This window comes from Trifolium pratense, linkage group LG6 (genome assembly GCF_020283565.1).
Source record: "Trifolium pratense cultivar HEN17-A07 linkage group LG6, ARS_RC_1.1, whole genome shotgun sequence".
In the NCBI taxonomy this organism is placed as follows: domain Eukaryota; kingdom Viridiplantae; phylum Streptophyta; class Magnoliopsida; order Fabales; family Fabaceae; genus Trifolium; species Trifolium pratense.
This window is the reverse complement of record NC_060064.1, coordinates 5,734,752-5,760,143: the sequence shown is the minus strand read 5'-3', so window position 1 is coordinate 5,760,143 and position 25,392 is coordinate 5,734,752. Positions and strand designations below refer to the sequence as shown.

At 30.3% G+C, this 25,392-nt stretch overlaps 1 protein-coding gene and 1 long non-coding RNA gene across 2 annotated transcripts; one reads left to right on the top strand and one right to left on the bottom strand.

Annotated features, from left to right (window-relative positions):
- Window positions 1–745: 745 nt before the first annotated feature.
- On the bottom strand, window positions 746–5,046 carry LOC123890341 (MTOR-associated protein MEAK7). The gene is made up of 8 exons (XM_045939933.1): window positions 4,910–5,046; window positions 4,705–4,807; window positions 4,469–4,573; window positions 4,259–4,344; window positions 3,575–3,816; window positions 2,993–3,182; window positions 2,199–2,382; window positions 746–1,328 (listed from the first exon to the last, which is right to left on the bottom strand). The coding sequence occupies exons 1-8, from the start codon at window positions 4,960–4,962 to the stop codon at window positions 1,026–1,028; spliced, it is 1,266 nt and encodes a 421-aa protein (XP_045795889.1). The 5' UTR covers window positions 4,963–5,046; the 3' UTR covers window positions 746–1,025.
- Window positions 5,047–23,068: 18,022 nt separating this feature from the next.
- On the top strand, window positions 23,069–24,359 carry LOC123890340. Its single transcript, XR_006802823.1, has 2 exons — window positions 23,069–23,450; window positions 23,569–24,359. It is a non-coding gene; the product is annotated as an uncharacterized LOC123890340 (long non-coding RNA).
- The last annotated feature ends 1,033 nt before the right edge of the window (window positions 24,360–25,392 follow it).

Sequence of the window (25,392 nt, the reverse complement as noted above, 5' to 3'; positions counted from 1 at the left end):
AATAAAAAATTACCAAACTTCCATTTCATTTGAAGAAAGTGAGATGATGTGAAATGACGTGGTGGAATATATGGTTATCATTGGTTGACATTGTAAAATTATTTTACACCGTCGGTGCATATTCTTTTTTCTCTTTAATTTTTCCTTTTCACTGCTTTACGCTTGAAAGGAGAGAAAAAAAAAAGGACTGTTTATTTTTATGTTTTTTACACTCATTTTAGTCTTTTACCATTTAGTATTTGGATTTTTATTTTTTTTACACTCATTTTAGTCTTTTACCATTTAGTATTTGGATTTTGGTATAAGTAAGTATTTTACCATTTTTTCCTTAAAAAAGTCAAATTTCAAATAAAAACTCATTAATAAGATTTGGAGAAACTTATAAAGTGGTGTATTGTGCAATTTGCACATGTTATAGAAAACTCATTATAAATCATACTAGCATGAATCTTAGAAGAAAGCCTTATTGTTTTTTTCTTTTTTTCTTATGAAAACTTTTTGCTTATTCAACTTAACCAAATCTAATCTACCGTAATCTATCGAAGCCATTATCATGTCATGCCGAATTTTTTGTTATGGTCATGATTGTTGAGAGAGTGAATGAACTAGGAGTATGGAAGAAGATGAATTGTTATATTTATTTCACAAAAAGAAACAATATGATTAGTTAAGTATCACTCCGTATATGAATTATTTTTTTTTGACAAATTAGATAATATTCAATGAATCAAATTGAGCCATTAGATCAAATAAAAATAAATGGATAGGATTTAGTGTCAACAAAAACATTGACACTTGGTGTCAACAATCCTGACTCCAAGTTTATCATTCAGTTTACTTTTACATATATGTATCAAAACAGACAACATTTTACATCCAACTCGCTTTTAACAAATATCAATTTTACAAAACCAATTCATTCAAAATCAACCTGTGAAACCGCAAAACTAAACATACACGAAGCTATTTTATATATATATTATATTGACAATAATTTGATCACCAAAAGAAATAGTGACAATAGTTTACTCACTAGAATTGGCTAGCCCTACCATATTGAGCATATGCCTATCTTCCTTAAACCTTTCAAGTACAGTGCCCTTAACAGCATCATTCTTGCCTTGTACCAAACCTTGTGTCACTCCCCAGCATTCTATTACTTCAGGTATTATACTGTTAGTTTTGGAGAGGCAAGGGCTACCAAATGTTGAACATGAAAATGTATGCCCTTGATCAAAGTTTGCTGAGATAAATAACCCAAAGTGACTTTCTTTTCCCCCAAAACCAATGCCATTTGGAATGTCCTCTGAACTGAAGTTAACAGCACACTACATGAAACATGGACATTTAGCGGTCATATCAGAAAACCATGAAAATTCTCTAATGAATGGCCTAATGATTAGCTAATTAATCTAAAGAGAAATTATTTTTGACCATCAAAATTTTGATAACAATACAGTATCCTTTGACTTTTTTGTGTTTTTGAAATGCGGATAAGTTCTAGAAGATAAAAAGCAAAACTGAAATAGAAATAAACGCATATGGTGTCTGTATTTTGATTCATATAGCATAACTGTAATCTAAAACAACTGAATAAGATCCAACGCAAAGTGTGATGCGAGATAACTATCCTCTCCGTGGGATGTAATAGGATCTAATAATCTAAATACACCTTTTAAATTGGTAAGTGATAACTATTTGCAGCAGCAAAATCATGTTACACACCCTTGCATATATAACATACTAGGATAGACTTTGTTAAGAAGTCTCACATCGGTTGCGAGATGGCCTAAATATATGTTTATAAGTGAGGGCAATCCTCACCTTACAAGCCGGTTTTGTAGGGTTGAGTTAGGCCCAACTCTCGATTATAAGATGTCCAATTCCCAATTCTAAGAGACTTTAAATACCATTTTAAAGTTTTGATTTAGGCCTAACTCAACTTCAAAAGCTAGCTTAAGAGTTGAAGGTTTCCCACCACGTATAAATATGGTTAATACGATAGCATTATCCAATGTGCAACGCTCAACAAATATCATCGTTTTATAACAATATATTTCAAGTAAACTCATGCTTAACATCCCCAACCCGAAAAAATGCAATTGAAATTGATAAGATGCCTGGTTTAATACACTATAAAGCAAGAGTTGCAGTATCAATGTGCAATTTAGAATATTAGAGAAACAAGGGATTTTTACCCATTGTAGATTAGTGTTTGCTCCGGTCGGCCTGAATATAGATGCCTTTGGATTAAGTTGAAAAATGTAAGATTTCATGTCTCCATAAAATTCAGCATGCCGCTCCCATTGTTGAGAAGCATACCCTCCATATATATAACCATCTTTATCCTTGATAATTAGCACAGTTGGGCCTTCGTGATTTCTGTGGTCAACAAGATTAAGAGCTATTAATGCATTCCAAATTTCCAATCCTACAGAGTTTAATTGTAGTAGCCTAGAGACTGAATAAAACATTCCTTATATAAAATAAACTCGAATTAACTTAACCGACAATTAACATTTACAACCTTGGAAAACAACAGAAATTGATAAACGCCTCTTGTCAATTATCAAAATGGTAATATTGAATTAGATGCATGATACTTCCGACTTTTATGGTAATGGTAGATAAAGAGCCTTTAATCTTGCATTGGATAATAACAGCACAGCTCCTAAAAATTTTAGTTCCCAACTAAAGTCAATCAGTTAAATCAACACAAAGCTATTTGCTTGTAAACCTAACAAGAAACCAACCTTATTATAGGCCATGCGTAATAACATCATTTATTTCTTAGGAGTAACTGCAAAACGCACTTGCGCGCATGTCATGTATACTGTTTGTTTTAGATTCAAATCCTACTGATGAAAAATTTAAAATTCTAGCCGTTCACAACCACCACTAGGACTGATTTCTACAATTCTGTGCATAAAGTTGCCAGAAATCTACTAATTTAAACTAGTAGGATGCTTCAAAGACAAATAAATGTACTTACGAAATGTTGCCCAAGAATGTATTGAAACTAAGACCATTAACAGAACTATGATACAAAAGCTTCCAATCTTCTAGCTCATGCTGAGAAAGTGCTCCTCCTATATGCCAAGCATACTCCTTTCTCAAAAGTACAATGTTAGAATCAATATCCTTTGGGGTCAGTAGATTAGGAATTTGAGTACCTGACCGTCCTACAAAAAGCAGAACATTGTAATAAGAAAATGTGCCAAAAATCTATCGAGTTTTCTTCAGAACTAATCCAACAACAATTTATCTAAAAAGGGCACAAAAATGAATGCAGTAAACAAGGGAAGCAAATAGTTTCATGAAATTGCACGTGTCCGTGTAAGTTTTAATGGATAACGATATATTTGTTTCCATTTCAATTTTGGCTTATAGCTTGGGGCCATTAGAATGTGCCTTGGCTGGGAAAATCAAATTTTTAGAGAAAATCAAATTTTCTCATGCTGCTGATTCATAGCTCTATGACCTGAGTGCTAGTTAAAGCCATATTTGATATTTCAGATAGACTGATAAGAAATTAAGTCAATACCAAAAATATTGAAATTGAGTGCAGTAAAACCTGAATCTGGTGGCAAAAGCAAGCTTCCAAGAAGCTTCCTCGCAGTTGGGAGATGAGTACACCAACTTCTGAAATCTTCAAACGACATAGCCTCCTCAGTGCACTTTTCATCATGTATGGAGAAAGTTGCAGCATTCAGAAATATGCTGACAATATCTTGATGTGAACTTGATCCATCTTCAGAACCTTTTATGCATAATATATCATTAAAAATGGCAATCATAACCGATTCCAAATCAGACCTGCAAAAACCATAAAAGATTCCAAATTAGAACTTCATCTCCAACACAACCTACATCAAATTTTAAAAGGGCTAAGGAAAGTATAATTATTCTAAAAACCGTGTTATGTTATAAACGGATAAATATATGTAACAAAAATTTTCAACATTTAAAAACCCCTTATTTTAGAAACATAAAACGAAAATCAAGAGTACTAACAGCACTTTCTCTAAACAAGTACTACTTAGAACTAATCACACAGTTCAGCCGCTAAACTTGCTCTAAATTGTTTAAATCAATCGAGATAAACTTCATTGCTTGAAAAAGCATATGAATCAGAATATTTTATTGCTTAATTATTTTGAACAAAATGAAGGGTTGTGTATGATCAGACCTTAGACCCTGCATTCAACTTTTTATAAGTATAGCATAGAACTAGAAGCTGCAAGTGAATATGCCCTACCTCCCTACAAAATTATCTCCGGATACATCTAATAAGCGAAAAATGAATTCTTCAATTTCATCTTTAGTTCCTTTCTCATAAGTAGCCTGCAATATGATAAAGTAAACAGCGCATACATGCGCGCGCACACACAAACCAAGTTAGACAAATACTAATTTTGGGAACAATAGCAACAAAACATGATTATGATGATGATAACCAAGAACTCACTTTAGTAACAACAAGGTCTTCAAAGGTTAACTTCTGATCCTTGCGTTCCTGAGTAACTAAATCAAACATCCTCTCTCCAACAGGACCATGAAGTTTGAAATATAACTATAACCCAAAAAATGAAAAGAATAAAAAAACGATTTTTCATGGATTATAGAGAAAAATAACAATTGGGTCATGAAGAAAATCAATCATTATATTGCAGATCATCCAAAAACAAAAACAAAAACAAAAACCTGAAAAACTGAAGGAGAAATGTATTTGCCATTGCTCTGTGATTGAGATGCCAAAGAATCGAACAGAGACTTTAAGTCTTGAAGTTCCTTTTGACTAAAAGCTCTGCAATAATTTTGTAGATTAAATTAATCAATGGAAATTGGTTATTTTTTCCAATAATATGCAAGTGTTTGTGTGTGGAAGAAGAAGAAGAAGAAGAAGAACCTGGATGCTGAAAGATATCGAGGATCAGTGGGAGGAGACTGAGCGTTACCCATTGATTGATTTGCGACGAATCTTCTTCTTCCTGTAATTTGGGACACAGGTTTGTGGTTCTTCTGCCATGTTTCTCATTGTGCAAGATATATTATTAGTATATTTGTTATTAATTAATTAATCAATTTAATTTTGGAATAAATAATAATTTTTTTTATTTTTTTTTGTAAATACGTGTCATAACAATTTGGACAGCAGAATAATCTGGTTTGGTCCATGACATTGACATGCTATTGGCTGTGGAGATGGAGAGGAATCAACTATGTCCATGATTCAAATTTTATTAATCTGATACAATCTTAGAATCGTGTGTTGAGGTTGGTGCATTCTTATCAAATGGTGTGGCGAAGAGCTCAACTGGTTTGATACTTGATAGGGTGTAGAGGGCTTGTGCGAGAAGTGTACCGTATGTGGATTTCAGATTTTTTTTAGAAATTTAGAATCATTGCATTGCAGCATATCACAGTGTGTGTGTGTGAGACTCTTGCCTATGCATATTCAAATCAAATTGGTAGAGCATGTTAAAATTAAACAACCAATTCTCGTGGAAACTAGTAATTCAGCTATGATTTTTTGGATGATGAACTGGTAATTATATGATGGTGGCAAGAACTTGCAAAGTTTGATAGCAACAAAATTTATTTTTAGTTTGGTGATCTATACTGTGTGAAATGGAATTGAATACGATAGCATTCATGTTTAAAAATATAATTACTCTATTCTTACATTTTACTCAAAATCAGCTATCCAAACATATATTGTAAAAAAAATGTTGGATACCTTTTTGGCCCAACACATTTAACCCATGTAAAATGTTGAAATGGGCCGAAATGGGCCACTTATCCATGTGATTTTTGAAATAATAATAGTATGATATTTAAAAATTATAAATATATATATATATATATACACACTATACAAACAGATAAGTTTAGGATAAAAAAAATTATTTTCTAACAATCTCCTTATATTTACAAAATGAAATATTTACAAAACATACAATTATAAAAATAAAAGTATTTTTGATACAAATATACATCAATTAACTAGGTTTTTGATCTGTCCCCAAATTCTAACTCAACTGGCAGTAATGCCGAAATTGTTAGGTCGGATGCCAAGACCGAAGTTCGAACCTCGGTCCCACCACTTTTATTTGTTGTCATTTCATCAATGTAAAAAAAAGGTTTTTATCTATGTACAAAAACCTTTAATCAACAACAATTGAGAATGAGAAGTAAAAAAAAAAAGAAACATTGAGAATGTAGAAAGTAATAAGCAACCAATGTGGTGTTAGAAATCTCCTAAGTTCTAACCCTAGCCGTCACATTTTTTCTTCTTCTTAATTTATCAAAGAGGTGTGATTTCAGGTCAAATCTTGACCTAAAATCACCCCTCCAAATTGTTTTTTCTTTCTCGTTGTTAAATAAGTGTGATTTTTCACATATTTGTTTGGTTTTGTGTTATTTGTTATCCCGTCCTTGTGCGGTGTATTCTGTTGTGCCGTCTCTGTGCGGTGTATTTTGTTTTCCCGTCTTTGTGCGGTGTTCATTTGTTTCAGGTTGAAGGATTAGATCCGATCAAGTACAAATCTATCCAATGTCGACTTTTGTGTCATCAACGCTGCAGATCTGGGGGCATGGACATTCCAGACACTTCAATATAGTCATATATGTAGGCTTATGTAATTTGCCGTTTTATGCTATTAACATGGATGCTGTGAGTTTGTTTGCAGATTCATCCTTTTTGTTTTTAGCAAATTTGAATTTGTATTACATCGATGTACTCTATCAGTTTGAATGAATGAATATCCTTTATTTTTAGTCAAAAAAAAAATGTGGTGTTAGAAGCATAGTTTTAAAAACCGGACCGGGCCGGCCGGTCTGACCAGTTGGATCAAGAACCGTTGGGGTGGCCGGCTCGGTTAGCATGCAGAATCGGTTCTGCTTTAAAATTGCCGAAAACCGTTGTGACCCGGCCGGGTCGATGGTTGAACCGGAAACCGGGTTAACCCGCACGCGTGAACCGGATTGGTTTGAAGAGGAAATCAACTATTTCAAAAAAATTATAAATATGTTGCATATGAGAGTTGAACTTAGGTCACTTGGATACAAGTGCATCACTACTACCACTAGACCACTCACATTTATGTGATATTCTAAATAACTGAAATATATTTAATACTACTATACTACTATATTAGTTATAAAACACCGTGGCATGTATTAATAAATACACTGATCATTGTTTTCCTTATTATTTTTAATTTAACATATATTCATTGTTTTATTTTAATATAATATATTAAATTATGTTTTTTTTACTTATAAATTATGTTGTTCTAATTAAAAATTATGATATAATAATAATAATACTTTTATTGACTAAATTATAATATTATACGGTTAGATATGTGAATCAAAATATAAATAATGATGAAATGAAAAGCTTTTGTGTTTTTTCTTTTAAATATATGAAATTTTATTGAAAAAAGTTTGAAGGAATTTTTTTTTTATTAAATTTTATTGTTATGAAATTCAAGTTAATATATTTAAATTTTTTATATAAGTCGGGTCAATAGTCATGCGGTCTGACCAGTGACCCAGTGCCTTGACCGGGTCGATCATCGGTCCGAGTTTTAAAACATTGGTTAGAAGAGTTGACAACAGACTCTTTTATAGAAAAATAAAATAAGTAGCTCATTTGAGAGGTAGTCCAACTTTGGAAAAAAAAAAAAAAACTAGATATCATGCTTGTAGATTCAATGATTAATCTCATTTCGGGTAAAAAAACTTCTAAACCGTGAGGATAACTTGGAACATCTTCTAAAGATCCTACTTATAGAGTTATAGTGCGTTAGAAGGAGAAAAAAAAATAGGAACACACATAAGTTAACAACATTAGTTCAATATACTTCAAAAACTTGAATACTAGATTTGTTGTCGTAAAATTTCACACAGATTGAAGTTGTATTCAACCTCGTCCATTTTTTTTAGAACGGACGGTTTAAATTACACATTATTTTTAACGTTGTTAAACATTTTTAACAATTGATTCAAATCAGACAACTAAAAATAGTACATGCGTCACGGAAGAACCACCTCAAATCCAAATCTAAAAACTTGTAAGCAACACCAAATAGTAATTAATTTTGAAGACTAACAATAATATCTACCAATGTGGAGAATCTCCTATCACGTGAAAGGAAATATCTTGGAATGAATAAAAAAAACATTGGTGCTTAATGTGTTTTAATGTGAGCATTGAAGTATTTTTCATTGAAATCTGCAACATCAATTAAAGTCCAACGTTATTAAGAGTATTAATATGTAGAAGTACACTAGTATAGTATAGTTTCCTCTCACATCACAACAAATACAAGATGCATTTGATTTTTGGTGAGTTTGGTTAGCAACTTGACACATGAAATGGATCCGTTAATGGCGTTTTGAATGCTGCACTCTGATCCGTAAGAGTAATCAAAGCTAAAGAACAGAAGCCCCTGTCTCAATTTTAATTTCTGCCTCCATATTTAGAGGCTAATCTGTAGCTATGTAACTTAATGCTTTGCATGCATTTCAATGAAGAGGGGTTTGAGAATTCAATTCAAACTTTCATCAATGGAGTATTAAAATTTTCATATGCCTATGATCTGCTTGGGTTGTACTTTATAATAATATCTTTATAAATGCACTAAATGCTACTACTTTTTTTTATTCATTAAATTTCTTTTTTTCAAAGTCACTCGGTTTGAAATACAGTAATAGTGTCGAATTTGGGTAGTATGCATTAGGTCATGGGTTTGATCATCAATTGAGTTTCTTTTGAAAACTCTTTATAATTAAAAAATAATTTTTTGGTACTCTAATTTTCACAAACTTGAGATTTTGGTTCTGTAAATTTAGACCTTTTTTCGCAAAAGGATGACCCCCACTAATTTTAACTAAGTCAACGCATGCCTATCAAGTAACTCACATGACAAATCAACATGTGTTACCATGTGGATAATGACTTGCATGTCGTCAACGTGATTTGTCACGTAGACAATGACTCACATGTCACGTGGCATGTGAGACATTGCTCACATGTGCTTTAACTTGGTCGGTAAAATCGCAAGTTTGTAAAAGTTGGGGAGCCAAAAGTGCTATTATAAAAGTTAAGAGTCCAAAACCATAAATTTGTGAAAGTTAAAAGTACAATTTAACTAAAAGAGACCGAAATCTAGCCTCTTTATTATTCCAAAATTTTAGCTGCTTAAAGAAACACTTTGTGTTCTAAAAAGTTCCTAGCTAACGAGACCAAATTTATTTCATTAAGTATAATGTTTGTAATACAAATTGACATAAAATAAAAATTAAAAAAAAAATTAGAAACTAGCATAAAGTTTTGATACTCTAACAAAGGTACGTATGAACTATGAACAACAATATTTTCCTATCTCGGGAGAAAATTAATCCTATAGTTTTACAAAATGTGAAAAGAAGTAGTATTACAATAATGTGGAATCGAGTCAAACTTTATTTTTAAGTACATCAATCAAACAAATTGCTATAACTCGTTTTTAAAATCATTTAATTTGATCTTATCTATGAGTAAACAATTTTCATGTCTTGCATAATCAAAATTTCCATACAAGGCAAATTGAACTTAAATTCTTCATCTACCGATTGAGTCATTGACTATAGCAAACAAGACAAAACAAAGAGTAGTTAGGCCAATCGAGTGTATAATATTATTCCAATCTAATTTCTTTGAGAAATACTCTCATCACTCATAAGACTCATAAGAGAGACACTGTAACATATATACCTAAGATATTGAATATGGTTAATGAAATTAAGTAGTATATTGGATTATATGGAAATCAATACCCAACCGATTTCTCTATGCTCAATATGGTTTCTACTGCTCTCAATAAACTCTATATCCTCCATTAGAAGCTGGTATACCTATTCAGCAGCTCTTATCCACAACAATAGTAGTACATTCAATTATTATACCAACTTAAAAATAAGTAAGTGTAGAATACCAAAAAAGAAAAAAATGCAAATAAGTTTATACTATTATTACATCATTTTAAACTACACGTATGTGCTTACCAAAAAAAGTATGTGAATTTGTTGGTACATATATTTATGAAGAGGAAGGATCCGTTCACTTCAAGAGTAAGTCTCCATTGACTTACTCCGCTTAATAACTCAATATCGGCAAAATATATCTTCAATTCAACCGTTGAATTCAAAGATCTCATTGAGTAGATCAACTTCACAAATTTTTATAAAAGTTCAAAATCGTTTGATACTTTTTCTGATAACTTTATTTGAACGTACGACAAATTTTTAAAAAAATAGTTGAATTTCAATAGTCTGAATACATAACTACATTTTTTTGAATTTTATAAAAATTTGTGAAGTTGTTATACTCAATAAGATCTTTGAATTCAATAGTTGGATTGAAGAAATATAATGTCGATATCGAGTTATTAAGCGGAATAAGTCAATGGAGACTTACTCTTAGAGTCAACGGATTCCTCCTCATTTATGAATTATACTCTAATAAAAAAATTATGAACCATAAATTAAACAAAGCTTTTTTTTTGTAACAACAAAAAAATAAAGCTTTTTCTAAAAAAAGACAAAAAAAATTATATTGAGGCAACTAATTGGCGCTGTATATTATTATTTTCATCTGATTTTTGTTTATAATAAGAAAAAAATTCAAACTCCAGTTAAGTATAAGAATCTTAGTCAATATTAATAATAAATGATTTTTTTAATTTAATAAAAAGTAATAGTATCTCGTTTTGAATTTGATAATATGTATAATAGCATCTTTTAAATTAAACTGTCCTTCGTAATTTGCTTATATTTTGAACTGCCAAATATGAGATTTTTTATAATCAAAACCAAATGGAGTATAATTCAATTAAAAATATAAAACATTTATACAAAAAAGAGAGAGAAGTTTATAAAAATAATATTATAATATAAATAATGTCAATGAAATATAGCTTCTTTTTTTCTTCTAAATATTGTGTTCCTTGTAGTGTGCAAAATATTAGGGTTTTTTTTGTTACAAGAGTCCGTAAAGAGAAGCTCCAACAGGTCGTGCAAAGGGGAGAAATAGACCAAGGGATCTATGTTTGAGAAGGGGTCAAGCCCAAGAAGAAAGTTTGCACGTTTCTTCCCTCACATATGTTTTTCCTGGGGATGGCAGAAAAACCCAAACCCGTGAGACCCACCCGAACCCAAACCCAAATCAACGGGCGAAACCCGAATTGACTGGGTTTGGGTTTGGGTTTGGGTGACACCCGAAAATATGGGTGTGAGTTTGGTATCACTCAAACCCACACCCGAAACTCATACACCCACCCGAAATATGTTAAAATTACCTAAATACCCCCACATATATATATATAAGTGTAAAAGTAAAATTAGGTTTTTCACAAACCAAAAACCAAAATTGTGTTTGAATTTTGCTTGAAAGTTGGAAGAACTTAATTTTGGTTTAGTTGTAATTTAATTTCTTGAAAGACTATTTTGTAATTTTAAATTCCCTTGTAATTTTAAACCTATGTTTTTGCTAAGTGATTGACAATATGTTTAAATTCCATTGTTTTTGCTTAAATTTACCTTGTTTTGCTTAAATTTGCAAAGTAGTACAAAATGTGTTGTGGGTTTGGGTTTGGGTGTAAAAAACCCGAACCCAATGGGTGTGGGCGTGGGTGTGGTTTTGCCACCCGAACAGATTTGGGTTTGGGTTTGGGTTTGGGTGTTGATTTCGGGTGTGGGTTTGGTATCACTCAAACCCGCACCCGTGGGCGCCCATTGCCATCCCTAAGTTTTTCCTAAGGATATGGGCAATGTGCACTTGCCAATTATGGTGAAGAAATTTTTTGATGTCTTGAATCGGAGTGGTATAATTGTGAAAATTAAGAGTTTGTTCATGAAAGATTTTTTTTGGTTACAATTCATGAAAGATATCAATACGATGAACAGAGTTTGTGTAATACTATCATAAATAATGTCCCGATAATCCAATTGTCAATTGGTTAGTCAACAACAATATTCCTAATGAATTGCATGAAGCTCAGCGTGAATAATATTAGAGGATCCTGTGAGGAACTCCGAAAAGTCAAATATTCAAGTCCCAGAAGAATGACATGGAAGCCCGGACCCAAAGTATAAGACTAAAAATATAACTTGGTAATTACTACTTTAGACAAGATGATGCAATTGCTTTCTAGCAAGGGATGATGATGCAATTGATTTAATGATTTAGATGTATATGCAATGGCTCTCTTAAACTTTAATTTTTTTTCTTCTTCCTTGTTTCTTTTGCCTTGGCACAGCATGCAATTCAAATGTTACTATAAGTCTATAAATATTTGATCAAACAGCAGACAACATTATGTCCCTATTAATTTCTCTCATTGACTTTGTAAGGGGTGGAGTGCCATATTTAGAAACCACCAAATTAATTTTATTAGCTTCGCTCGTCCCGTTAGAAGTGTACTATTAATTTTATTAGCTTCTCTCATTGACTTTTTACTATAATTTTTTTTTTATTAATTCATTTAAATTTGTAGAGTATATAAGTAAAATACAAACACAAATTTAACATAGCTAAAAACAAATAGAATTTCACCTTAAAGATGAATAAATAAAATATTTGGGATTCGAACCTCGGCTTTATATATTTATTTTTTTGGGGTTACCATGATATTGTTACGAAGTTTCCACCACCGTTTACGATGATTAATCTTCGTCGGGGAACTCGTGGGGCGCACAAGGTGAGTTATTCTCTCTCAACCGAATTTTCTCCATACGCATCAGCCATGAATCGAAGCTATATGACCACATAGTTAAAGGAGACCAAGACTCTTATCACTTGGATCAGTTCAGCGTTGGTCGCCCCGTCATATATAATACCTCTTATTCATCTCTTTATATTTACCATATATGTTAATAAAAAATAAGGTTAAATTAGTAAAATTATCATTCTATTTTTTATAATTTTAATTTGCATGAAATGATCAAATAAGACAGTTGGTGTGAGACATAAAAAGTATTCTCTCCGGTCATTTTTATAAGAAACGGTTAATTTTTTAAGTTTATTGAATAACTAATGTATTTAGTCTATAATATAAACCAGATACATTTATTATTAAATAAATATGAAAAGTCAAAAATTTCTTATAAAAAAGTATTTTAATTAAATCTTTTCAGTTGCATATAAATAATTTGATGGAGATTTTTCTAGTGGCTCATCACTGAATTTGCCATCCTCCCTCAACAACAAAAAAAGGTCACTAAATTTGCCATCCAAATTATAGGAATATGTCAAACCTAGACTTAGTACTTACCTACCCTATCCTCTTATAATTTCTAGTATAATACATGAATTTTTTTTATTTTAATTCCCCTGCACCATGGTCTTTCGCGAAGATTGCAAGTCATATTCCTCTGTTTCAAATTTTATCTTTGGAGTTTTCAAATTTTACTTGTCGTACTTGCATTAGTAATTAGTTTTGTGGAGTAATAGTTTGATGGGAAGTCTGACGTTATTTGAAAAAAAAATTGAGGTCGAATATTTTATAAATAAGTAAATTTATAAACTTAATGTCTTCAAATTTTATGTTAAGATATAGTGTTAAAAGTCATTTGTGAGGTTGTTCAATTCATAGTTTAGTTCGACTTGATGGGAGAGCAATAAGAGACTAATGAAGCATCGCGGACGCAAAGAGTCTCACACTTGAGAGTATTGAGATATATCGAGTCTGAGAGAAGAGTTAAGATAGACTGATAGAACAACATATAAGTGGGTGAAATCATAGACTCAATAGCTTTAGGTTGCTCAACTCATTTGTGTGGTTGCTCTTGACCCAATATGGATATCAAAGTCAGGATTGATTAAAAATTCAACATGAATAAATAAAATAATTCACAAATCTAATGTTTTTAAGATTGTGTTGTCAAAAGACACATGTGTAGTTTTTTTTTTTTAGCCTAATCTATTAATTTAATCCGGTTAGACACTTTTACATGGTCCAACAGTTTGATACAAAAGCATGTTAAAAAAAAATTGACAAGAACAAAAAAATATAATGCTTAAAGCAAAATAAAGATATTAGTAAAATTGTACATCACTCGTGCACATGAATAAAAATATCAATATATCATCAACAATCAATGATTGATACATCCTCAAAATTAGGGTCAACCCTAAATAATACACTCCAAATCCAGCTTTTGGAAGAGTCAATAAACCATACTCCTTTATTTATTTATTTTTACTAAAAACCATACTCCTTTCTTATACACCCTAAATTAAACTTGAAATATTTTTGTTCACAAATATAATTTCTTGGGTTGTTGGTTGCAACTTGCAAGAAAATGGTTAATAGCAATTAATAAAGACACACCCACATACATGACATTTAATTTCTTGAAATGTAAGAAGAATTCAGTTCTTGATTATGAACCTCACCTAGCCCAACTTCTAAAGTATGAAACATTGGTTACAAATTCAAGCCAAATTTAAATCACACTATTTGTAATCAGTATACATATATTATTGCATCTTACCAGCCTCTTGTTGTGACTTGTACTTTATATGCATATGCAATTAATTAAATACTTATACTTCCTTGCACATATAGTCCTTTTTCATGACTTTGAAACTACTGATCGATGGTTACAAATCAGAAAACTTGAATGTAAAGCTTCTGAATTTTCATGCAGATATTCTGAATAGAGTTCAGCTTGAGAAGACAGCAAATGAAAGCGGGGTCATCTGCCTTCATTGACTACCATATGATTTTGATGTTAAAACAAATGGTATAGCATTTGGTTGTTTTTCCTTGAAGGCGCTGGCTAGCATGGGAAAGGGTGGTAGGTCTCCCACCATGGGAAACTACCCTTTACCCTTAGATCATGAAGGTCTACCATAAACCATAATAAAGTGTTCACACCATATTATATCGTCTTTCACTAAAATATTTTTTTATCATTACCAAAATCATCTTTTAATTTATATATTATTATTAAATTAATTATATGTTATTATATTAAATTAATTTTTATATGCTAGAATTTTATTTTAATGTAATATATATTTTACGTCAAAGTTTACATGTACAATAACAAAGGTGTGGAAAAAAAAATCTAAAAATTGAACTTAAAAATAGAGAAGGTCGAGAGATGAAACACATATAAGAGAAAGTCTCATTGTACTAAATATCTCATTTTATTAATTTAATATATCTTTTTTATACTTATTCATTTTAGTTAACAAAATGTTTATTGCACAATTTATTTCAAATAAAATTTAATTATTAAATTTATTTAAATTCAGTTCAAAACAAAATTAAAATTCATTATATTTGTTTAAACATTTATTTATAGTATTGAATTTGTCTTTAATTAGTCCGAAATTTGTCTGAAAAAGTTTCGGACGGATTTTGGGACGAAATAAAAAATTAGCCACGAGGCTTTTTTGGACAGGGTCCAGTCTGTCTGAAATCCAAATCCGTCTGAAAATAAAATTCCGTCCCAAATCTGTCCAAACAATGTCCTAAATCTGTCCGAAATTCCGTCTAAAAAAGTTATTTTTCTACTAGTGAACAATGATAAGCTATAAGCTGATAAGCTAATTTAAATCACGTTTGAAAAATAAGCTATAAGCTCATGGCCAAATTATCGTCATCACACTGCTCTTTCTTAGTTATATGAGTCTATAATTTATAAGCTAAAACCTAATTTATTGGTCTTTCTAAACATATCCTAAATCAAATTTTTGGTCTTGCAAAACAGACCTAGAGTAAAATAAAAGAGTAGAGAAAATGAATACAAAAAATATATTACATTAAAATATTTAGGTTTTTTTTACCACTTTTGTTATTGCACATGTAAATTTTGAAGTAAAATATATATTACATTAAAATAAATTTTGGTATATAAAAATTAATTTAATAATAACATATAGTTAATTTAATAATAATATATAAATTAAAAGATGATTTTGATAATGATACAAAAAATATTTTGGTGAAAGAGGATAAAATATGGTATGGACACTTTATAATGATTTATGGTAGACCTTCATGATCTAAGGGTAAAGGGTAGTTTCCCATGGTGGGAGACCTACCACCCTTTCCCATGCTAGCCAGCGCCTTCCTTGAAAGGCCCCAAGCTCTAATAGGGGTGGGCATGTTTCGGTTTGGGAGAAAAATATAATCGAAATGAATCAAATTGTTTTCAAAATTTATAGTAATTGAGTCGAACTGAACTGTTTGTCTTCTGAATCGAACTGTTAAAATGATTCGGTTCTATGGTTTCAAACCAAACCATAATTAACTTTTAAGAAATTAAAGTTTACTATTCCGAACCGATTTTTTTTAACCGTATATATTGTTTTTTTTGTTGATAGACGAAATGACAAAGTCATTGAAAACTCACACACACAAAGTGGAGTGACCGGGGTTCGAACCCTGGTCCTGACGTCCGACACTAGCAATTTCGACATTTCTACCAGTTGAACTAGGAATTGTGGACAACCATATATATTGTTATTATTAGGATTGTTTGAAAAGATGCTATAAAAAAATCAAATCGAATATTAGCATTTTTTAAAAACGAAAATCAATCTGAACCATTAAACTGAACCAAACCAAACAGATAACCATAAGATCGGTTTCAAAATTGTTAGTTATGGTCAATATTTTTGGTTTTGTTCGGTTGGATTTTTTGGTTTTCTTGCTCACCCCTCCTCATAAATATCATTGGCCGGTATTATTGTTGTGTTTTTTTTTTTTTTTGCAAATTTATGCTTTTGGTCCAAATAATATTATGGTTACTTAATTTTTGGTTTTTGTCACTTGGAAAAAACATGAATATTATGTCTTTCGGTCCATGTAATTTAAGATGATATAACATGATGACATGGCATGTTACGTCATACTCTAGTGTTACGCAGCAATGTATTTGTCATGTTATATTTAATGGTGGCGGTCACATGACAAGGATGAAAATAAAATCAAACCTAATTACAAGACCAAAAGCAAAAAACTTTGAATTAAAGGGACTAAAGCAAGAATTTCCTGAAAAACCTTAGTTTCAATATTTTACTTCAACTATTGCACATGCAAGTTTTTCATCACGGTAAAATAATGGATTTTTTTTATCTATTTTCTTCTCTTTTATCTATATATAAAAGTTATCTTTAGGTCAATAAATTGTTATATTTATCTTAATTGTTAATATTACTCACAAAAGTAGGGTATTGTTTTGTCTTAAAAATAGTAGTGATGTATGAGTTTTAGTAACAACCGGTTGAAATTAAGATTTCGAGAATCACAAGTTCGTATGTGAGAGGGGAAGATTAAACGGTGTAACAAAAATAAGATATCATAGAAATTTGTGACACGTGAGATTATAATTGAATTTTACAATTTGAAACATTATATTAATTTGTTCTAATTACTAACTGATGGGTTGTGCCGGTTTTATATTATTTGGGTGAATTTTTAAAAGTTGGTTGCATTATTTTACCGTGATGAAAAACTTGCATATAGCTTAAATGGAAAATAACGATCAAAGCTTTTTTTTTTTTGGGTAATTTATGTTTTTGCTCCTTGTAATTTTTTATTTAGATTTTAACTTTTTGATCTCCATATTTATGTTTAATTTTGTTTTTCGCACCCTATCGCATAGTAGTCATTCATTAGATGATAATGTGACATTGGTGACATGACAACTTCTTAGAAATGGATATTGGGCCTAACTCATCCTTACAAAACCGGCTTGTAAGGTGAGAATTGCCTCTAGTATATAAACACTTAGTCAGGCCATCTCTCAACCGATGTGGGACTCTTAACACACCCCCTCACGCCCAGCACTATTGGGTTTGGTGCGTGGATATAAACGGTAGGTGGCCCGATAGCGGAAACCTGATAACAGGTGCCCAACGGATCGTGGAGAGGCTCTGATACCATCTTAGAAATGAATATTGGGCCTAACTCATCCTTACAAAACCGGCTTGTAAGGTGAGGATTGCCTCTAGTATATAAACACTTAGTCAGGCCATCTCTCAACCGATGTGGGACTCTTAACACAACTCAATGCCATGTGCCGCCAAAATATTGCATAACATGCAATATCAACATGCCACATCATCTAAATTGATGAAAAATAGTATACTAGAATATTAAATTATAGAGGTCAAATCTAAACAAATTCAAGTTAAAATTAAATTAACTAAAACCAAAAAGTCATTTTGTGTGTGACAAAATAGAGAATTAAAAGTTCAGTTAAAAAAATACTAAACAGAAAATAAAGAGATTTTTTTTTCATGAGTTGCTGATTTTCTATTTTTTCTATTTATAGTATAGTAAGTATAAGTATAAACACAAACATTCAAAGCTTGTCTATATGCCACGTTGACCATATAATCCCACATATGGAGATTTATACAACCAATTTTCAAAGTTTCTCTCGTAGCTAGATTTATCTTTTTTTTTTTTTTTTTTTTTTGGTCAGGTAGCCTAGTGGCTTGAAATTCCACCTTTAAAGATGGATAAGTGGAGTGTCCAGGTTCGAACCCTGGCTCCTACATATAAAATGCTGATGTCCCAACCAATTGAGCTAAGCTCATGGGGACAGATTTATCTTTTTCTTGACCTTAGAAAAACATTTCAGTGAAGAAAAAAAATAAGTATATCATAAAATTAATATTATTTTTTTTTCAGAAAATTACACATTTAGAGGAAACTGTGTTGCATCATCAACGACTTGCCCATTTTTTATGTTTTTAAGCAAAGTCGTAGATAACAATAAAATAATGACATTTTTTTTTTCTTTATATAAAATACTAATTGAAACTTGTTAGTCAAAAAAAATAAAAAATAATTGAAACTCGATTCTTTTATTTTTAAAAATGAAAATTATAGATCGTCTACGAGGCGTCTGATCCAAATTCAAACATAAATGGTGTCTCTCTCAACTTTCTCTCTATTCAACTACTTCTTATTTCTCATTCACCAAAGTGAGATTGTTTTGCAACATTTTTATTGGTCCAAAAATCACTCTTCTACTACGTTTTTTAAAATCTTTTATTTAAACAGATGGTTTTCATATAGATAAGTTTTTTCTCTCTACATGTTTTTTTATGGTTTGATCATAAAAGTGTGGTGTTGTTTATGGTTTTTGTTTGGTTCAGATTGTCAGAGATCTCCGACTCGTTACATATTTAACGAATAATTAACTTCACTGCAACATTAGAGATTCAGAGACATGTTATTTTGATCACTTTAATTTTGTCACATTAATATCTAAACACATTTTGTTGTTTTATGCTATAAACTTGTATGATGTGAGCTTGTTTGTAAATTCATCATTTTAAAATTTAGTGACGTTGAATTTGTATTTTTTTTCAACGTATTGCTAATTAACTTGAAGGAACGGATATCTTTTACAGTACAAAACTAAAAACAAAGTTGTGCTTATCATCCATAAATTTGCTTAAAATCAAAAGGAAAAAAAAAAGATAAATCAATGGTAGTAGTTGGGTAGATATATAACTTTCCCTAAATTTATAAAAGAGAAGAATTAAAATAAATAAATAAATAAATAAAACATATTTAGTAATAAATTTGAGTTTTTTTTTAAAGTAGTCTAGTGCAAACAAAATTATCGCTTAAGATGAATAAGTAAGAAATATCTTATTTGAACTTCAGACCATGCATATTGCAGTGTCCTTACTAATTGAGTTATGCTTATAGAGATACGAATGTATGATGACATAAACACATTTGACAAGTCCAGGTTGACATGCTTGGTTGAACACCGCGTTATCACCAACCGAGGCTAAGTCAAAAGCAGAAATGACGCACATATATGTTATGGTGTATTTATGAGACACCAAAACGACATAATTGTTCCTTAATACTCCAATCAATACCGCTTGTAATCAAGTCAACAAATTCCTTAGTCTTAACTCCTTATCAACGAGGCTCGCAACTTTAAAGAGGGTGATAAATTCATGAAACAACTAAACACACAAGTTGAAGTGAGTTTTATTTATTTTTCAGTCGAATTTTTAATATTTATATATTAAGGGTTTACAGAAAATTGTGTTATTTTGTTGTTAGAAAATTTTGTTAGGGCTAACCAGACGTAATTAGGGTCTTTGACCCCTAATAGGGGCTCAAAGTATTCAATATGTTACTACTTCTTGAGTTGGTAACAGGACATCCGTATTTTTTATTTAAACATAAGTTGAGTTGCATTCCAAATGAGATACACCAATAATTGAATCTGGATTTTGTTTTTGTTTTTTGTGTACATATGGATTATTTTATTTAAAGATGAGAGTTGTGTTACCAAATCTCTTAACACTATGTTAGTCAAAATATGATATTTTCATTTCTCATATTCAAAATCGAAGGAGCAACTTTTAAATATTTTTTATGACCATTTTTTTACCAGAACATTTATGTCGGTCTTAGTTATATAAAATATCTTATATTTTTTAAATACCAAAATTAATTACAAAAGTCAAAAGAATAATATTAATAATGAATAATTGTATAATAAGAATTAGTAAAAAGGAGAGTATAATAAAAAAATAGTTATATTTTATTAATATTGTAAAATGACATTTTAAATATATCATTTTTTTTGTTACAATAACTTATAATATTTTATTAAATATTGTAAATTGACATTTTAAATTATATGACATTTTTTTTACCTGGAAACTCAGACAAAAAGTAGAACCTATATAATATATAGAGTCATGTTAACATGAGTTCTAAAGATACATGTTAAGGTATATCTAAATATGAAAATTTAATATTTAATGATGTAAAATATTGAATGTTTAAAAAGTTAAAAACACGATTTCTAAAAAAATATTTCCATTAACTCCTTATAAGTAAGTAATAAGTACAGTTAATATAACATATTAAGCCACTAGTCTTGATCTAGTGGTAAATGATTTGAGTAGTATGATAGAGATACTGAATTTAATCCTCAGTTCCATTGTAAAAAATAAATACTATAAATCCTCTGATAAATAGTAGTAATAACTAAAGTCTTATAACTTTTACTACTCCCCCATTCTAAAAAAAATAGTCTTATTCATACAAATTAACAAGAAGTTATAATTGAACTTGATACACACATGAACGGCTCGGAAGTAAAATCTGATAAAAAAATGGTTTCACTAGAAATCAAACTTGGGATTCTTCGAACTATTCATTTTAGGAAGAACTCATTAATCACTTGAGTTTAGTGTCTTGATTAAAATATGTTTATTTTAAAATGGAGGATGTACAATTTTGTCAATAGAGTTATATCTAAAGATGTTGTATGGTGTTTCTGTGAGTTTAATTCAATTGTTAGGAACATCATATTTTATGTGTAGAAGTTGGAGTTTGAACTCCAAATATTTCACTTATTCGTCTTAAATGTGAAATTCGAATCACTTAATTATTTGACTTTAAAAAAGATTTTTTTTTTCGTTGAATGATAAAACTTTACCTCTACTATGCAACCAAACTTTTCTAAAGATTTTTTTTCTCATTCAAATTCCCTCTCTCTCTTTTCTTCCACACAAATAGAGTGTAGAGCAGTGATGGTAACATAACACCTTTTGGAGAATATGTACTTTCCAAGTGAGAATGTAGTCAACTTAAGAACAACAGAAATTCTACGAAATAAAGGACCCCAAACTAAGCCCATTCCAACCATTTTTCTTTACTTCCTCTTTCTTATTTCCTTGAGAAAGTTCATATTCATATGAATGGTGATGCTTTCACTTGCAAATGTAAATATAAAAGGACACCAAACAAATTAATTATCATTATACATTCATTCATTATAATTTAATTTTTTGAAGAAAACAATTCATTTAAATTAAATTATGCAATCTAATAAAGGTGTGGTGATGTTAATGTATCTCCTTTCCCATCAACTATAAACATTGAATTTAATTTCCTTTCCCTTTCTTAAGGCACCGTTGAATATTTAAGATTGAGCCTCATCTCACTTGTTTTTCTTCCATTGATGATAGTGCAATAAAAAAGGAATTGATGGTTTACTACTTGATATTAAATATTATTGGTGTAGGGTTGAATGATGATAATAATTTATTTTAAATAATAAAGAGTTAAGTTAATTTTTTTAAGGCTCTGTTTGATGAAATCAGATTTTGAACTTATAGCTTATATGACTAAAAAGACATATTTGATAAACGTTTTTCAAAAATATCTTATAATTTATTTTACTAACTTATACTTTATTTTTCAAATGCTATTTCAAATACTCCCTCCGGTCCTTATTATAAGGAACACTTTGGGAAAAAAAATTGGTCCTTTTTATAAGAAACTTTGACCAATTTTCAAATGTTCTAAATGTTCAATTTCACTTATGCCCTTATTTATTATGAAAGAGAATTTAAAAATAAGTAAGTTAGTTGAATAAAAAGTAATTAAATAAGGGTAAATATGGAATAAATTTAAATTTATAAGAGTATTAAATGAAAATAACTATGCTAAATGTGTTTCCTTGGTCTGTGTGATTTTTTCAAAGTGTTTCTTATAAAAAGGACCGGAAGGAGTAGTTTATAACTTATCATTTTTCTTTCAGTTTTACTCTTGTCATCTTATTTAAAAAAAGTTTAATATTAATTGATTATATCACTAATTTTACCACCAATTTTATATCATTTCAAATGATATATTTTTTTATATCATTCGAACTTATATGTTAGTTCAACTACCAATTTTACCAAACACTATAAATTTAATTAACTAACTCGTCTGCTTTAAACACTCTAAACTTTTACCAGCAAACCAACCAATGGGGATTAAGGTTAAATTAGCTTTAAATTAAAGGGTCTTGCTAACGAGTATCCCGGGACACTCTTTAAGCATTTCATTTAAAGAATTTTTTTATTCAAAAAGTTAAACACTACAATTTCCAATGCGTTGACTTTACGCATTCCGATAAAAATTCTATAAAAAAACTTACTATTTAAGGATTAAAAAATGTCAGGAGCAGCATTTGCCTAAATTAAAAGCCATTGTGATTTGTGTGAAAGTCTTTAAACACCGACTCAATTTTAATTTGTTAAGCAATGAATGAAGGAAAGGGCCTCCTTCTGCAGTTTGTGTAATTGCAATATTTACTACAAATTTCCTATTCCTGCATACTTCTTGGGATTTTTCCAAACCATTAATACTTTTCTTGGCCTCAATTTACACTCTTCTTCTACTCAATTCAATTCATTTACACCTCTTCTCTCTCTCTTCTTTCTCTCTCTACACCTTACACCATCTCAATTAAATTAACCTTTAATTCACTTCCCTTCATTTCCCTTGTATAAATCCCCCTTCAACCCTCCCTCCATTCTCACAATCACAACAACTCTGTTATTCACTCCTCTGTTCTTTCTTCCAACCCTTTTTCCCTTCTATTACCAAAAAACTCTTGTGAGTTCATCAATCACTTCTTCTTCTTATTATTCTTATTTTTTTTCTCTTATTCTTTAAATATATTTTCATATGTCTTATTTATTTATTAATGATTTTTTATTATGATTTTGTGCAGAAAACAGAGGAAAAACAGAGCAAAACAGAGGAAAACAGAGGAGGAAGATGAGTCGAAGAAACGGAAGTGGACCAAAGCTTGATTTGAAGCTGAACCTATCACCACCAAGAGTTAACAGAAGAATGGAATCATCACCAACACGATCAGCATCGGTATCGCCTCCGAGTTCATGTGTTTCGTCGGAGAATGGATCAAACAGCCCTGAAGCAATATCCATGCTTTTAGTTGGTTGTCCTCGTTGTCTTATGTATGTGATGCTCTCTGAGAATGATCCAAAATGTCCCAAATGTCACAGCACTGTTTTGCTTGATTTTCTCAACACTGAGAACAACAACAATAACAAGAAGTGTTAAAAACAGAGTACTCTGTTTCAAAGCTCTGTTTTTCTCACAACTAGGAATATGAATATTATTATTAGTAGTAGTATTAGTAATTTAGTATCAGTAGTAACTTTTAATTTAATCCTAGGAATATGTTCTATTATTTAAATTTTTCTATTTTAATTTTCTATGAGTAGTGCTACAAACGCTCCATTTTTACCATCTTTCATTGAGGTGAAAAATTTCAAACAATTTTGTCAAAGAAAAAGAGAAAGAAACGAGAAGTGGAGCGTAAGTAGCACTATTCTTATCATCAATATATGGTAAAATATGAAGAAAAAAAATGTTATTGGGAAATTCAGGAATGTTAGGGGTTTCAGACTTTCAGTGTAGTAGGGGATAACCTAATGTACCCTTTTAGTTTTCTTGTTGAAATTTAAGGTCAAAATCAAATCTTTTAGTTTATCTTCACTTTATTTTTTATTTTATCAATGATTGTTTAATTTTACTGTTTTTATGTAATTTGTTAATGTTTGACATCACTCAATAGCGGCAACAAAAGTAACATTGTATGTATGACACAATATGTAGATCAACTGAAAAGTACTAAGTATACTGGTTAAAATGTTAAAAGCATAATCTATCTTTAGATTTGCAATGAAGTTATGAAAGAATGTAGTGATTTGTCCAACCTATATATGTAGTTGTAACTTTAGTAAAATTACCACGAGTTACGGTAAGTTTAACTGTTTTATCGTAAAATCAAACATGTATTAGTATTCTCTTTGGTTACTATCAGACCTAAAAAACCTGAAAAAATGATGTATGTGAAAAGTGATTTTTTACTTCTAATAGTGATCGGAGGAAGTATGACTTTATGAAAAGTCAAATTATTTATTTAGAATTTTATTTTTTTATATAACAAAATGTCAATGTGCATTTGACAAAAATAAAATAAAATAAAAAAATAACTAGAGAGAGAATTCCAAGTTGAAATTTAAGAATAGATGGTAGGCAACTAATGAGGGTAATTAAATGTGAAAGTTGACTTCATTAAAAGATTGCTTACTACTAACAATTTGGGATAAGCTTATAAATTTTGATCATCATAGCAAAAATTAATTTTTTAATTTGATTCAGATCCCCTATTAGTCATGATCCAAGGTAGTCAATAAAAATAATAAAAAATATTTAATTTGATATTTATTTATTTATTTGCAAGTGATGTGTGTGTATCCACGAGTATAATGAGAGCAACATAGGTTGAAAGTAGTATGTCGTGTAGTATAAGAAAAATTTAATTGTGGGTTAGGATGAGTGAAACTATACAAAAACAATGGATGGTATAGAGAGTGAGAGTGAGTTGGGTTGGGTAGTTCCAAGCATTGAAAAAAAAATGGCCATTCTATTAAGACCATTTAAATCACATAAATGCAAGAGTAATTGAGACAGTTGAGCATAATGAGGGAGATATTACGTTAGATGATAAATGCCAACCTTTTTT

What these genes read in the sequence shown, in the direction of transcription:
- LOC123890341 (XM_045939933.1), bottom strand. Translation starts at nt 4,962, where the DNA reads ATGGGTAACGCTCAGTCTCCTCCCACTGATCCTCGATATCTTTCAGCA. An exon ending in TTTCTCCTTCAGTTTTTCAG is followed by an intron (nt 4,574 to 4,704) that starts GTTTTTGTTTTT and finishes TTTGGGTTATAG; the next exon opens with TTATATTTCAAACTTCATGG. An exon ending in GCTTTTGCCACCAGATTCAG is followed by an intron (nt 3,183 to 3,574) that starts GTTTTACTGCAC and finishes TGCTTTTTGTAG; the next exon opens with GACGGTCAGGTACTCAAATT.